Source organism: Quercus suber, unplaced genomic scaffold, assembly GCF_002906115.3.
Source record: "Quercus suber isolate HL8 unplaced genomic scaffold, Cork oak 2.0 scaffold_350, whole genome shotgun sequence".
In the NCBI taxonomy this organism is placed as follows: Eukaryota; Viridiplantae; Streptophyta; class Magnoliopsida; order Fagales; family Fagaceae; genus Quercus; species Quercus suber.
The window spans coordinates 674,238-690,313 of record NW_027069802.1 but is presented as its reverse complement, the minus strand read 5'-3'; the positions used below and the strand labels follow the sequence as shown (position 1 = coordinate 690,313).

At 32.7% G+C, this 16,076-nt stretch overlaps 1 protein-coding gene across 9 annotated transcripts; it reads right to left on the bottom strand.

The window, feature by feature from the left end:
* Positions 1–1,477: 1,477 nt before the first annotated feature.
* Positions 1,478–9,919, bottom strand: LOC112005541 (uncharacterized). 9 transcript variants are annotated; one of them, XM_065760017.1, is made up of 12 exons: positions 9,787–9,919; positions 9,485–9,555; positions 8,982–9,016; positions 8,775–8,873; positions 8,352–8,380; positions 7,927–8,186; positions 6,420–6,491; positions 6,230–6,294; positions 5,950–6,100; positions 5,033–5,113; positions 3,638–3,727; positions 1,478–1,923 (listed from the first exon to the last, which is right to left on the bottom strand). In XM_065760017.1, exons 6-12 carry the CDS (start codon positions 8,173–8,175, stop codon positions 1,843–1,845), a joined length of 789 nt encoding a protein of 262 aa, XP_065616089.1. In that variant the 5' UTR covers positions 8,176–8,186; positions 8,352–8,380; positions 8,775–8,873; positions 8,982–9,016; positions 9,485–9,555; positions 9,787–9,919; the 3' UTR covers positions 1,478–1,842. The 9 variants fall into 9 exon arrangements, with proteins under 9 accessions (XP_065616089.1, XP_023893577.1, XP_065616090.1 ...); XM_024037809.2 differs by lacking the exon at positions 8,982–9,016; XM_065760018.1 differs by lacking the exon at positions 8,982–9,016 and having other exon boundaries at positions 9,817–9,902.
* Positions 9,920–16,076: the final 6,157 nt, after the last annotated feature.

Below are 16,076 nucleotides of genomic sequence, written 5' to 3'. Positions count from 1 at the left end.
AATTTTATCTTGTATCAAAAAAAGAAAATAGTAGAGACCAAATTGATTGCTACAAAAATGTAAAGACCAAATTGATTATGACCCCAAAATATAGGACCAAAATTGTTTTTCGCCTTGATTTTATACAAATCAATGGGGGAGGCTGCTAGGATACAAGAGAACGTTGCTCTTGGGAACGTTATTGTGGTAAGTTCACACATGGCTGGGCTGCACGGTACTCGTTGTACCTGATTGTTGAGACCTGAGAAATTTCCGAGAGCATGCAGTTGGGCTGATCGAGTCTGACTTGATTTCGCTGCGTCCAAATAGACCGGGCCATCATTGAGAAGAGTTCCAGATTGTTGTGTTGCTGAATTATCCAAGATAGAAGCTCCTTAAAGTCCAAGAATTGGTGATTTCGTCGAAGGCCCTAGGAGATTTTTTTTTGGGTAGTTTGATTTTTATTTATGGCAATCTATTGAATAAATAACATTCCACCCCCCCCCAAAAAAAAAAAAAACGTTTCCACACTTTAAAAGCAATAAATGTTTTTCACATATTAAGTGGATAACATTCCTCACCAGCAAATGCATCACTCTTATCTATTTTGGGGATTAGTAAATGCGTAAACCTCATTGACAAACACATAAACCCAATTTAACATGAATGGAAAGTTTTGACATTTAAAAAAAACATAGAAGCCTCTAAGCATGCATATAGCTCGTGCAATGATGCTGGTGATTATTCTATGGTAGTTTGTGGTAAACCACCAATTTTTGTGTGTTATTATCCAAGACATCACAAATCTCATTCCTCTAAACAACTTCATCGCCAAAATGAAAAGCTTTATCCAGTGACCTTGCCAATTCCCTTGTTAGTAAACGTTCAAAACCACCCTCACCCCTTCGGCCTTCTATCTCTTCTTCGACTTCGCAGCTCCATCTTTTTTCTTTTATAATCATTATTTGCTGGACTGCATGAGCGCTTGGGAACCCTTGGATTGTTAGAGATCTCCTTTCTTTATGGAAGGAGGAGATTCTTAATGTCTCGTTCCTAATGGAAACAAAGCTTACTAGAATGGGTTGGAGTTAAACTGATGTATCAAAATGCCTTTACTGTTAGTAGAATATGTCTTGGCGGTAGCTTGGCTCTCTTGTGGGATAATCATCTAGATCTTATTTCCTATTCCTAGCATCACCACTTTAAACTTCAAGCATTCGTTTTAGATTTTGCGGGTCTATGCTCTTGGTTACTCTCCTCTATGTTGCTAAGGAAAAGAATCAAGTTGCATTTGCTATTGCTATTTATGTGATGGAATGTGTTGATGTGTTGTTTGGCTTGAAAATCTCTGTTTTTTCTACCTTATCAAACGATGTACTTCACTTTTAAATCAATAAAGATTTCTATCTTTTGATCCCAAAAAAAGAAAAAAAGAAAAAAAAAAGTTTTCTACCAAAACAAACAATAACAAAATGTGTGTGAGAGAGAGAGAGAGAGAGAGAGTGAAGTTTACTAGCACTCCCACATGCTAGTATTAATCATTTAATAATTTTACCATCTTTTTTGAACATTATACTCAACTTTAATTTTGGCTTCTCATTTTCTGCAATCAGCACTATCATATACAGTTGGCTTTCCTGCTAACTATACTGTATAATATATGCATTGCTATAAGATGGATTTTTCTTTTATATTTTGATCTAGGATCTAAGGATGCGCCTTGAATATTAGGTAAAGGTGGCACTATTGCACCAAGGATTAGAGCTTCTGCGGTTACAACTATCTTCAGCCTGGCTTTATAAATCTGAATGTGGATATCCTTTTTGGTACACCCCACACAGCAAATGTTTTTAGCTGCAGCAGTTACAGAACATGAATAACACGTGATTGATACTGTGGTAAGTTGTTTTCCTCGTCTGACGTGTCAAGGGAGAAATGAGGATCCTGGTGCATAGAGAAATGAATACAATTAATCAAAATTTTAAATTTGAATGGAATAAATGTGAACTGCTTGCTAACTAAATACAAGGAGCATATACATGGTGTAATATGCAAGATGCAAAGAAGTTCTAAAGGGCTTCCTGAGGCTTGCAAAAGAAACATTTCCTAAAACTTAAATTCCAAGATGATCCAATAATATAATTATGCTGAACTTTTTCTTTTCAAGTTCTTGCAATTATAAGTTATCATGGATGTAAATATGAACATAGTTTACAAAGTGAAAAAAAAAAAAAAAAAAAGTCTGTATAGGCTCTCGGTATGCCTAAATAGTTAAGAAATGCTAGAAGTGTGAAAAAATAGATGATCCAATAATATAATTATGCTGAACTTTTTCTTTTCAAGTTCTTGCAATTATAAGTTATCATGGATGTAAATATGAACATAGTTTACAAAGTAAAAAAAAAAAAAAAAAAAAAGTCTGTATAGGCTCTCGGTATGCCTAAATAGTTAAGAAATGCTAGAAGTGTGAAAAAATGGGAATACAAAATAACGGATATAGTAGACACATGCCTCAAGGACAAAGATGCAACTAAATTAACTTTAGAAGCAATCTGTCATCCAAAAGCTGTATTTGGGTTGTTGTAAGACCTACTCAACTACCATTCCCAAACGTACTGTTTTCTATTTATAATAAAATAATAATAATAAAGCACAATTCCAACAAAAAAAATATTCTGAACTACCTATTGGCTAGTTTTAATATTGGTAAGAATATGCTCAATTAGCTTTTATCCAATAGCAATTTTAGATAAATATTTTTTTTCATAGAGTACAAATTGATATTAGCTTTAACTCTCCACAATGATCGCTGAAGTAAATAGAAATAGTTTGCTTAGCACTAATGGAGTCTTTGAATGCTCAAAGATTATTGTGTCCTTAAATCAAACTACTGATAAGGACAATATGTCAGAACATATAATGTTGGATGCAACTTCTGGGTTATTGCCCTCTCAATTTTGTTTATTTATACTTTTTCAACCCACCATGCCTGCCACAAATGCAGGGGCAGGGGGTGGGGCCGGCATGCGTGCACGGGTGTTTGGGCATCGGTGGGCTGTATTTCACATGTGATGGTTGTCACAAGTTCATAGTCATTAGATGTGATTTGAACTTTAAAGCCACATTTTGCTATTTTGCAGAGGTCAATTGCTTTTTAAGAGACTTTTAAAAAGTAGTGCTAATGACAATAGAGTTTCTAAATTTAAAAGAGCAGCATGAATTTTTAAGATAGAGCATTATATATTTTGTTGAAGATCTAGGAGTCAAAGGTTTGTGAATTTGAAAACCATGAATGCTTGAAGTTTGTGCTTCATCAAAGTGATAGAAGTGCACCCCTAAAGATATGATTAAAATTGTGAAAGTAAAAGTCAATCCCCACAGCTTAACCAGATGTAGTCAAAGCATTAAAAACTAGGACTAAAGTACAGTTTTGACCCTTAAAGTTTGGGGTTGCTTTCTTTGGCCTTTCATGTTTGATTTATTTTTCTATTTGGTCATTTAGCTTTCAAAATTTTTGTTTTTATGAAATGCCAACAGAAAACTAAATCAAACATAAATGGCAAAGATGAGAATTTTGAAATGTAAAGAGCCAAAATGAAAACAATCCCAAACTTTAAAGGTTAAAAGTATACTTTAGTAAATCAGATACAGCACTAACCTGAAGGTTTCTTCGACGCTGGATGGCAGTGAATGCTCTAACCATGATGTAGATTGGCAAAAGAATCCCAATGGTCCTCAACATGAGTAACTGCAATACAAAGAAAACTACTTTAGATATTTATTTTTCACCATTAGAGCATTAGCATCTGGGGATGCAAAAATGTTCTATTTTGCATCCTCAAAAACCTACTTTATCTATTTTACTATCTCATTTTACAACTCCTCCAACATCCCAGTTTCTATTTTTACATCCAACTCATTAAAATAATATAAATCATACAAATATAAAAAAAAATTATATCTCTTCCATTCCTATCTTTCTGTCTTTATCTCTCCAGTCTGTCTCTATCTCCCAAGCAAACCAATCACAATCACCACACATGCCCAGCAAGGTAGCAACCACCACCATCCCACCACCACCGCACACCCCAGCAAGGCAGCAACCACCACCACCCCACCAAGGCAGAAACCACCAACAAAACAGGGAAAAAAAAAACCAGCAAATACCAATCACCAAGCACAACCTCCGCGCAAACGCCAAACCACCACCAATTCGACACTGATTCAGCACCGATTCAAACAGACAAACACAAACACAGCCATCGATTCATCATTTCATCAAACAAACACCAACAGCAACCTTCACCGATCTAGCCACCAATTCAAACAGACAAACACCAACACCAACCATCACCAATCCAGCCACCAAGAAACCACAAACCCAGAAATGATGAGGAAGCGCGCTCCACCAAGAAACCCAAAAATTCCAAACGAAACCCAAAATTAAACCAACAACCCTTCAATCTTTGGTTTGGGGATAGAGCAATACAATGAAGAGGAAAAAAAACACCAACTTGTTCCATCACCGATCCAGCCATCGAGAAACTACAAACCCAGAAATGAGGAGGAAGCACGCTCCACTGAGAAACCCAAAAGTTCCAAAAGAAACCCAAAATTAAACCAACAACCCTTGATTCTTCAGTTGGGGGATACAGCAATACAGTGAAGAGGAAAAAAAAGTCATTGGAAAATAGAGTGATTGAGCATGGGCAATGGAGCTTCTGTAGTTGGGAGAGAGAGGGAGAAGAGAGTGACTGAGATGAAGAGAATGAGTGAGAAGAGGAGAGTGTAGTCTATGACTCTGTACCTTTTAGGAGTAAATGAGGAGAGAGAAGGTTCTAATCTTCTATTAAAATAATAATATTATTTTTACAACCAAGTGAACAGTAAGTTCTATATATAAGAACCCAGTGTTCACAGGTTGCAAAAATTTTTAAGAACCCATACCCAGATGTTGGACAATTTTTGATGTTTTGGATGTAAAATAGCAACTGGGGGGGTGTTACACATTGCACCTTTTCTCATAAAACTAAATAGTCTTAACCAGCTATACCGTGAACAATGTTAATGAGTATTCTCCAGCTCCACTGATTATGATTGGCAGACTATGACGTAAAACCAGAAGAACCAAAAACTGCAAATAAAAGATAAAACCAACCTGGTTATTAAGAATGGAAAGATCTTTGTCAGCCTAAAACTATCATAATAATACAAGAAAAACAACAACCAAGCCTTGGTCTCAAAACTTTGATTGGTATAATGGAAAGTAAAATTCATAGTGTGTGTATATATATATATATATAAAATTCTTTTTTTTTTGAGAAGAAGTTTTGTAACATATTAATAGTATCAAACATGACCAATTATTGGAATTTACTTGAAAGAGAATTATTTAACATCAATAAATTAATATAATATGAAACTGAAAGTCAAAAGACTATAACTTGTCTGTACAAGGCTACAAAGCTTGATCAATAAGCCTGTGGATAAATCATACCAACAAAGCATCTGTTTATTTAGCAGCTGAGGTTGACTATCCAAAAGAGTAATCTGTTTAATCACCTCAGTTTAAAGTGGCTATTGACTATAAACCATCCACCATGTGACAGAGTTCATCTTTTACTTTCTCCATAATTTTGTTATCATTATTAAAGTTGTTCAAGTTCAATGTTGTTGGTATCATATATTTCACAATTCTCCAGTTGCTTTGATATAAGATATTTGCTGGAAAAACATTTTTCCAGGAACATTCTACCCACAAAATAATATGTACCCCAATGTGTTCCAATGAGAAATAATAAACGGAAGGATGTAGATGTCTAATTTTTGTTGGAACAAAGAGAACCGACCATAGATCTGAAGTCTTTCCAATGTTTTATCACTACATGACTAACAAAAAAACAACCAGCTAACTTTTAAACCATGCCCGCACAGGAGAGAGAGAGAGAGAGAGAGAGAGAGAGAGATTACAATTATAGCAACTAAACGGCAGCATATTAGGCTCCTTGAAGTGGGAGCTGAATACTCATCAAAGTCATTGTCCAGAAATTCCCGATCAGTAGCAACCATAGCTATAAATTGAGGGTTGTTCAGGTCCCTTCTGGAAATCTCCCAATTTCCCCTGAGATAAGTACCACAAAAGATTATATTATTATTATTATTATGGTAAAAGCAAAAAATCCAAGTTATGTTGCCCAACACAAAATTGAAAATATCAGCTAAAAGATATGTTCATACAGGTGAAGGATACCTGAAGTTGATTGGACTACCAGCATAGTGAAACGGAGGAGGTGCTGTATAACCCGGCTTAAATTGCTGCAGAATCGGACAAGTTCAAGCAAGAAAAAATTAGTGACCATTTCTTCTAACTTAATCATTTACATAAAAAGGGTTCACATAATTGCAATCAGAAACAAGCTTATTAAAAAAAAAAGGCAAACCTGGTGGCAGATCTCACAGGTAGTGTCTCCCTTCTCATTGCACCATCTTTGTACACATTTACGGTGAGCATACTACAAAATTATGAAAAATTAGCAGGAAACTAGTCATTCATTTGAAACCACCTTAAATTAGCAGAAACACTTAAATGCCAGAAAAGAAGGGACAATAAAGACCATCTAGTGACACTAGTAATCAGCATCTCCCTCAAACACCAAAATAACCTCATCTGACTATTCACAGCATCATCCAGGATAATCCTCCGTTATTATGTGCCAAAATTCAAGGATTACTAGTGTACCAATGCTCACACAAAGGCATAGTAAAGCTCGAAGATTATTACAAGAAATCCTTTTCCAGAGTATGGCATCCCAATCAACTCTTTAGTGAGTTTGGTTGCTTGATGATCAATTAAATACCAAATCACCAAAGATAATTTCATGCATGGTGTAACCTAATTGAAAAGAACTTGTCTTGATATTTACAATTGTTAAGCCAGACAATTCACCAACAACCATGGAACCGGCTTACTACCACATTTTATTGAAGATGAAGGTTCATTAATAGGAAAAGCAGTCACACTTGCTTCATTGGAGAAGTTAAGAAGTGGGCAGAACTCCTTGTAAGAAATGATATGGTTTCTCTTTTGGAAGTAGCTTCCACATTTTCCAGAAGTAAGTAAACACAAATTGGTATAATAAAAGTCCAATTTAATTTCTTAAATGTTAAATATAATGTAACATGTTAGTAAGTCAGACACTTGTGAACATAACAATGGAAATCTTTAGTCAAACTCATAACCTTAGATTCGACTTAAACTTTTTTTTTTTTTTTGGTTTGAGTATCATCTACAATCATCCTATGGCGAATGATGCAGCATAAAAGAAATTCCAGCCAAGTTTCTCGTTGGTGCCATATGTTTCTATTTTTGGTCTGGCTTCCAGTTTCTCTAAGAGACTTCTGCCTAGAACATCACTTAAATCTTCAAACTAATAGGGAAAAAACCTAATAATTATGCCATACATTTGGAAGGTCTGAAACAGGGTTAATAACCCATTTCATGAAGCAGAGTGCATAATTTGGAGGTTAATATTAGGAGTTAACTACAAAATAAATTCCAAAATGTATTTAACAGTTGGAAATCAATGTCTAAAAAAGCATTTTTGTCATCATGCACAACTTATTTAGCTTTTTACTGAAAGTGAGCTAAAATATACTTTTACTTTGAACAAAAATAAGAAAAAGTAATAAAAAGTGAGGTTTTAAAAAGCTGAACATAAAAGCTAAAAAGCAAAAAGCTAGCTTATAAGGTTTTAAAAAGCTAGCTTATAAGATAGTCCCAAACATAGAGAACAAAAAAGACTAGTTAGGTTTTAATTATCTGGGAATTTTTTAATATGACCAGAGGTATTATAAAGATCGTTATAAATGCAACAAATATAATTTCCAATGGCCCATTCTCAAATTTTCAATTAAAGGAGTAATTGCCAAATTAAGCTACTAACTGACCTTCAAGCTACCACAGCAAGAACAGGGTGTCTCCATGTTTGACTCTTCATCCTCATCATGGCAAATCTTACACTCTACCAATTTACTTGGAGATAAACCGGTATTGAAATCGATCCTGCGGGAAGAACTCAAATAATCTTTGCTTGCTGTGGGCATGGCTTGCTGCAACAGTTTTTCGCTCTCAATAGCAGCTTCAAGAGTAGATTCAGTGAGTAACCGATCCACCAATAATACAAAGTGATCCCCCATCCTTCAAATCACTAAAAAAAAAAAATTATTAAAAGAAATATAAGCTAAAATCCCAGTCAACCATGGTTTCAGTCTCATTATCCTTCACCAAAGTCTAAGAAATTTAGTTCCATCAATCGCACTGCATACCATTATAGAAATAAATACAAAAACCAGAGAAACAATTATGAAAATACCTCTATTGCAGTCAAATCATGATAGGAATCTGCAATAAATAAAACCCTTATTGTCAAATGAAAAGAAAAAAAAAAAGGTTCAGCTGAGGGGAAAAAAATACCCAAAAAAAGGCAAACTAGTAAACCAGATGATATTCCTCTAGGTGCTGAAAGAAATGTAGGAGAATATAAGGGAAAAAAAAAATCATAAATACTAAAATTTCCATTATTTTGCACGCAACAGGTTCAATAAATTATTTCTTCTCTGTTTTAAAACTGAAACAACTAGAAACATACGGATTCTAATGATTTTCTTTTATATTTCCTGTATTTTCCAGCAACCAAAACATAGACAAAAAATGAATTACCAAATAATACGAACAAATTAAACAAGCATATATCAGAGCATTAAGAACCCAACTAGTACTGGCAGAAAATACTAACACATGTGAGTAGAATGCATATGGTACGGAAAGAGTAATTAAACATAGAAGAAACCCAATAAAGGAGCCATGGTCACCAGTCAAAAGAGTACTACCGGAGCTGCATCAAAGTAAATAATGGACCATTAAGCACACAAGAAAAATATGGAATTTAAAGTTTAAAAACAACAAAACAGAGGGAAAACAATGATTTAAGAAGTGGAGGTACCTTTAATCTAAAATGGGAAGCTCTAGTAGATAGCACTTGAAAGATAAAAAAAAAATATTAAAAAAAAAAAAAAACACCTAGGAAGCAAAAAGCTACAATTATTTTTTTTTTTTTTTTTTTTTTTGAGTAAGAGACAAAGATTTGAGAAAAAAAAAAGAAAGACGAAAGCGAGAGCACACCCAAATTAGAGATGCAACTTCTGAGAAGTTACACAGACCATGGACCACAATGAAATTGTGTAAAACCAGAAAGACAATAAAAACTAAAAACAACCCAGAGTGTATATATATATATATATATTTTTTTTTTTTTCTTTATTCCAAAAAAAGCAAAGGACCAAGGTCGCAGCAAAATCCAGATCAGACACAAAACCCCAAGAACTTCAAAATGCAGGAGAGTAGTTGTAAAAGGTGTCATCTTGTATGAATAAAAGAAGAAGCTTTAAACAACAATAAGTATATGATGGCATGAAAGAGAAAGAGAAATAAGAGAGAGAGGCTTACAAGAATGGAAATAGGATCTTCTGCAAGAGAAGAAAGCAGCAATCTTTTCCTTGCTTCCCTTCTTCTATTTGCTGAAACGAAGCAAGAGATTGAGTGTCCTTGTTTACAATATCATCAACAACAATCACAAACAATGAAACCAACCCACCAAAGCAAACCCAAATATTTATAATAATAATATTAGTATTACTACTTCTCAAAACTAAAAACAAACATTTCTAAAGATTAACATCAACAACTCAGCTTTTTTTTTTTTTTTTTTTTTCTTAGTACGGCTGTGTGTGAGAGAGAGAGAGGCTCACTATTAACGGCTAAAAGGCCAAGACCATTACCACCACGACCACCACGATTACCCTCACTTTTACCGCTTTTCCCGCTCCCAATTTGTCGTATTATTTCCCGATACTTTGATTTTATATGATGAGCTATTTTTTCCCATGTTGGGTGATTATTTAGTAATTTTTATTATCGAGTAAAACTCAAATACAATATCTTAAACTCAGGGCCGGACCTAGTAGGAGGCCCAAGGGGGCCCAGGCCCCCCTGTCCTTATGTGAAAAAATAAAATAGTAGGTATAAGTCGAAATATTATCTTAAAATTTAAGAGTGATTTACTTACCGGCTCCCTAGAATTTTGGAAAAAGAATAACTTCAGACCTCGAATAGTTTCACACTTTCAACCCAAAGAGAAAATTTTGATATAAAGAATCCAGAATCAAAAATAAAATTTGGCCATTCATTGAGTTGTTGACCCATACCTCCTCCAAAATAAGCAGCAAAATAATTTTAATAAATTCAAACAATCACAAAAGGATAAATAGAAAAAATAAACCCAAATCTTTTCTATTTAGGACTCTTAAATCAAGAGATTCAAGACTCCTCCTAATAAAAATGGGAAAAAAAAAACTCATCTTTATATATATATATATATATAAATCCAACAAACAATCCTATCCTTCATCATTCGCTGCTTGCTGCAAAGAGCTCCATCAAGTTGAAGATCTGACCAGCCAACCAAGGACGATCGACACAAATCTAGCCTCCAGGCCCTCTACGGCTCCACTAAGTTTAAGACTCAGCTGCTCTTTGTTTTAGTAAAGTGATAGAAAACTACAGTAACTCATAAAATAGTAATATAAAATAGGATTGTTAATTATATTATTATTTTATTGATTGATATTTTTCATTGATGAATATAAGTTGGTATGTTGATACGTGTAGTTCAATCAAACAAAATAAGATCAATGTGTAGTACTGTAGAGGACTAGTATCTATATTGTTAACTTGTGAGTGATCATCAATTTGCTTTATGTTCAATGTAATTTTTATGTCTACATTGCGATTTCAATGTAAATTTACATGACAGACATACAAAAAGTAATAAATATTGTACATATTGTAAAAAAATGGTAAATATTGTATATTTTTTACAAATATATATAATATTTGCCACTTTTTTTTTGTATATACAATCTAAATTTATATTATATTTTACAATGTAAAAGAAAAATTTTCCTATATTTTAAATTAATAATAGTGTTTCTATAATAATAGTATTTGCTTGAGCAATCAAATTAAGCCATTCACTCATTCTTATGGACTTGTTTATTAATTTTGTAGAATAAAGTATTTTCTTTGTCATGATTTTTTTTTTTAAGTTAAAATTTTTTATTATCTTTGACTTAGCCTCCTATAAAATATGACTTTTCCATTGACTATATGGATGTTTATTTGAAATTTGGTTTTTTACGAATACTTCACCCCCTAGTTTAAAATTTCGGGTCCGTCTTTGCTTAGATCTTCAATAAAATTTAAAAACTTGATTATTTTCACTTTTAAATTTAATTATTTTTAAAAAAGATAATTATTCTTATTTTTATTAGTCATTTTTTAATATTATTGTTTTTGAACACTTTTAAATTTAATTATTTTTAAAAAAGATAATTATTCTTATTTTTATTAGTCATTTTTTAATATTATTGTTTTTGAAAAAGATAAAATTAATCTTATCTTATTTGTCCATATAAGGTTTTATGGGGAATGGAACATGGATGTGGGGTTTTGAAATCTCAATGTACTGTATCTGGGTGCATGAGATGTAGGCCCACATTCATATTTGCTTTGGAAGGACTTTTCATTGCAGCAATTATTTGGGAATATTACTGCATAGCTATTAGTAAAAACCTTAAAACCAAGGCTTTTATGATTTCGCTCTTGTACTGCAAGAAGCGTAGATCTTGGCAGTATAATTTTTTTTTTTGGGCAAATATACTATTCATTGAAAGAAACTAAAGAACTACGCCAGGATCAAGGCAAAGTCTGTTAAAGTACATGGCAATGAGGTCTTCCTCAAAAACATTCAGTGTCCACAGACGGACAGTTAAAAGAGATAAAATCCAAGTCCTGATCAGTACCTATCCTACCAAACACATCCACACAACGGTTAGCTTGGCTATAGCAATGCTTAAATTGAATCCAACAAAACTGGGACACCAGTTGCCTGCAATCATCCAATATAAGAGAGACTACGTTGTTCTCATAATTTAAGTTGTGAAAGACATCCACAATAGCTTTTGCATCAAGTTCTACAATAAGAGACGAGATATTTAAATTGTCTCTTTCAGTTTATTCATAATACCATAAGTTAACTAATGACAATAACTTTTAGTCATAAAATTTTAAGGTTGGCTATAAATCTTTTACAAACTAATCAAAGTGATCACATGTATTTTTTTTATTCTCTCGTTTGTTACATCTTTAATTGATATGTCTTTCTTTTTTTTACTACTATTTTTACTTGTTATTTTAAATTTTCTTTTACCTTTCGCATTTCCTTGACTTGAATTAACTCAATTTTCCTAATAATGTATTAACCACTTTTTTCTACACATCATCAAACTATCTCATGCAACTTTCCATCATCTTTGCTATACTTATTATGAAAACAGTTTTTAATAACCTAACGTTCAATACTATAGAGTATAAATGATCTTATAACAATTATAAAATTTTCTCTTGAACTTAATGAGTATTTTACAATCACACAATATTTTTTGATGTGCTTCTCCACTTCATCCACCATACTCCTATTCTAAATTTTATATCATTTTCAATTTCTTCGTCCTAATGACTTATTGATCCAAGATATCAGAAGCATTTAATCTTTGGTATCTCTCTACCATTATGACTCTTTCACTTCTATTTCTATGGCCACTAAACTTATATTCCATGCACTCTATTCTAGTTATGCTTAGCCAAAAACGTTTAGATTCTCTAAAGCCCGTCTATAAATTTCTAACTTAACTTGACATTAACTCTATGTACTTCCATCTACTAAAACTATATCAATTGAGAAAAGCATACATCAAAGCACTTTATCTTAAATCGATTGATGAGCTCATCTATCGGCAATGAAAGAGACATGGACTCAATGTTCATCCTTGATGCAAACCCATAGTGATAGGAAACTCACTTTGAGATGCCTCCACTTATTTTTACCAATTACAACCTTGTCTTACATATCTTTGATAAACTTAATATACTTGATAGGGAATAATTTTTCTTTTCTAAAACCCACTGCATAACTTCTTTAGGTACCCTATCATATGCTTTCTCTAAGACAATAATGACAGATCTTACACACTCTTCTTGATATATTTTTCATTATATATGTCCATAGGAAAACTTCCATTGTAGATTGTTTGGGCATAAAACCAAATTAATTCTATGATATTGTGGATTTGTGTTTTAATTTATGTTCAATCACCCTTTTCTAAGATTTCATAACGTGACTCGTTAGCTTAATTTCGTGGAAATTTGTATATCTTTTAATATCTTCCATGTTCTTGTAAATAAGTATTGTAGTACTTCTTCTCCATTCACTAGGCATCTTATTAACACTTTAAATCGTTTGAAAAGATTTGTTAACAGTCTCACACTTACATCACACAAGTACTTCCATACTTCAATGGAAATCTTATAAGGTCTTACATTTAATCCCCTTCAATGCACCCTTTACCTTAGTTATCGTAATTTTGTGGACAAACCTATGATTTCTATCCTTGATTGGGTTACTCACTTCACCCTAATATCTTGTACCACTTCCAAATTGAAAAGTTTATCTAAATAATTTTTCAATCTCTCTTTAATCTCCTTTTTCTTTACTAATACTCTTTGATTTTCATTTTAACGCACTTGCTAAATTTAAATCCCAAAAAAAAAAAAAAAAAACATTTCTCTTATCTTATAAATTTTATAAATATTGTTTTCTACACCTTTTGCCCCCAACTTTCTATCTAATTCATCACAACTCTTAGATCTAACCTCTTGGACAATTGTTAAGCTTCTCTCTTCCTCACTTTATAATTTTAGTTGAGTATTAGAACATTAACAATAATTACATCTGATGTTGCTTAAACCTAACCTTAGATGCATATATTTTCAATTGGCATTAATTTATATGTCTCAAATTGAAATAGAATAGCTATTAGTAATTTAAAATAAAAAATAAAAAATAACTATCTTTCAAAAATTGCAATTGATTTTATATTAAATGTGAAAAACTTTTACAAAAACTTGGTCATTTTTTAAAATATAAAAACTTATATTTCAAATTGAAGATACAAATTTTCATTTTTAAAAATGTAGACACGTATTTTAGAAAATCTTGAAAGAAAAAAAAATGATTGAATTAGGATAGAGAGAGAGTAAATATAAAGATCAATACTTTGAATACCAAATTTATTAGTGTGTATGTGTGTATATATATATATATATATAAGTGACACTTCAATAACGTTGCCTATAGTGGCCTTTTTCTTTTTCTTTTTATTTTTCTTTTATTATTATTTTTTTTTGTGGCATGCATAAAAGACGCCACTATAGGTATCCTATAGTGGCATTTTCTAAAAAAGATGCTATAGGCTTATCTATAGCAGCATTTTAAGAGCTTTATAGTGGTGTTTTAAAACATTAGGCTTTAGCAGAGTTTGCAAAAAGCCTATAGCAGTGTTTTAAAAACACTGCTATAGGTCCTGGGTCTTACAAGGGCTTATAGCAGCGTTTTAAAACGCCATTATAGACCCACATTTTTTTTAAAATAAAATAAATTCTGTAGGTGAAAAAAATTGTTGTTATAAATAAATTGAAGACCTATGTTGGTGTTTATAAATGCCACTATAGGTCCAAAAAAAAAAAAAATTAATTGGCTTTTGATAGGCCAAAAACAAATTGACTCATTGTGATGAATTAATTGATTAATTAACCAAATTTAATTAATTAATCAAATTAACATGTAAATGCATGGTAGCATAAACAAATCACCAATTAAACTAATTATGCAGTGGAAAATAAATTGACACAGTGATTTATTTATAAATGGGGAAAACCTACGCGGCAAAAACCCCACTGGGTGATTTTAAGGTCACCACTCCCGAAATTCCCTTATTATCACAACAAGCGGTTACAAGTAAATGAATCACAGTATCTATACCAACCTACATTTGAACCCTTACCCCAATACCCAATTGGACTTGTTCTGTAGTGACAATTTCTCCTTTTGATGCATGGCTCATAGTACGTGACTAACTAATTGCGCGGATTCTAGTATGTGACTTCAATCACCAACTAGAGAAGGTTGTTGGCTACAAAGTTCTTCAGTTCATCCAAACGATGAAGATCCAGAAGATACTTCGTCACAAAACCCTACGTTGCACAAACACAGCAACTTCTTCACAAGAATGATGAACTAGGGCAAAACTCTGTCTCCAGTTAGAATTTGCTTGAACAAACTTTGCTCAACACTTGTGCAACTTGATCCTCTTTGACGGCCCTAAAAGTAATCATTTTATATGTCTAGGGTTGTGAGAAAAGAAAGCCCATACACATAACCACAGATTAGAGTCAAAACAGATCTGAAATTCTATTTTTCATAAACCTTGACAGATGCCTAGCTATCAAGATGCTATTGAGCTGCTGTTGAGCCATGGGGCTAATCAGCTCTTTAAACCTCGACAGATGGCTAGCTGTCGAGTTTTAATGACAGGCACTTTCTTCGCTTGAGACTTAGACAGATTTGCATGACTTCAACACTTGATTTTGAAACAAAGTTTCTTGAAGTATTAAACACATTCTTGATCTACCCAAATACAAGTGCGTTTTTTCAAGGGATTAGCCAATTACATAAAATAATGACGTATGTTTCTAACAAGTGAATTACATATGTCCTAACAGTTTTCATAAATGCCACTATAGGTCCTCTAAAAAAAAAAAAAAAAAAGGCCAACAAAAAAAATAAAATAAAAAAGATCTATGGTGGCATTTATAAACGCCACTATAAATTCTGGGTCTTACAAGGACCTATAATGGCATTCATAAACACCACTATAGGTCTTGGGTCTTACATAGGCCTATAGTGGCATTCATGATGCCATCTCCATAAACTTTTTTTGATGAATTCCATCTCCATAAACTTTTTAGCTGTGTCCATATACTTTTAATTTGGAAGCAATAATTAATAGTATTACTAATTTTTATAAATCCCTTTTTTGCTTTTTTTCACAATTACTTGAATCAAACTTGTACAAAGGGTTTA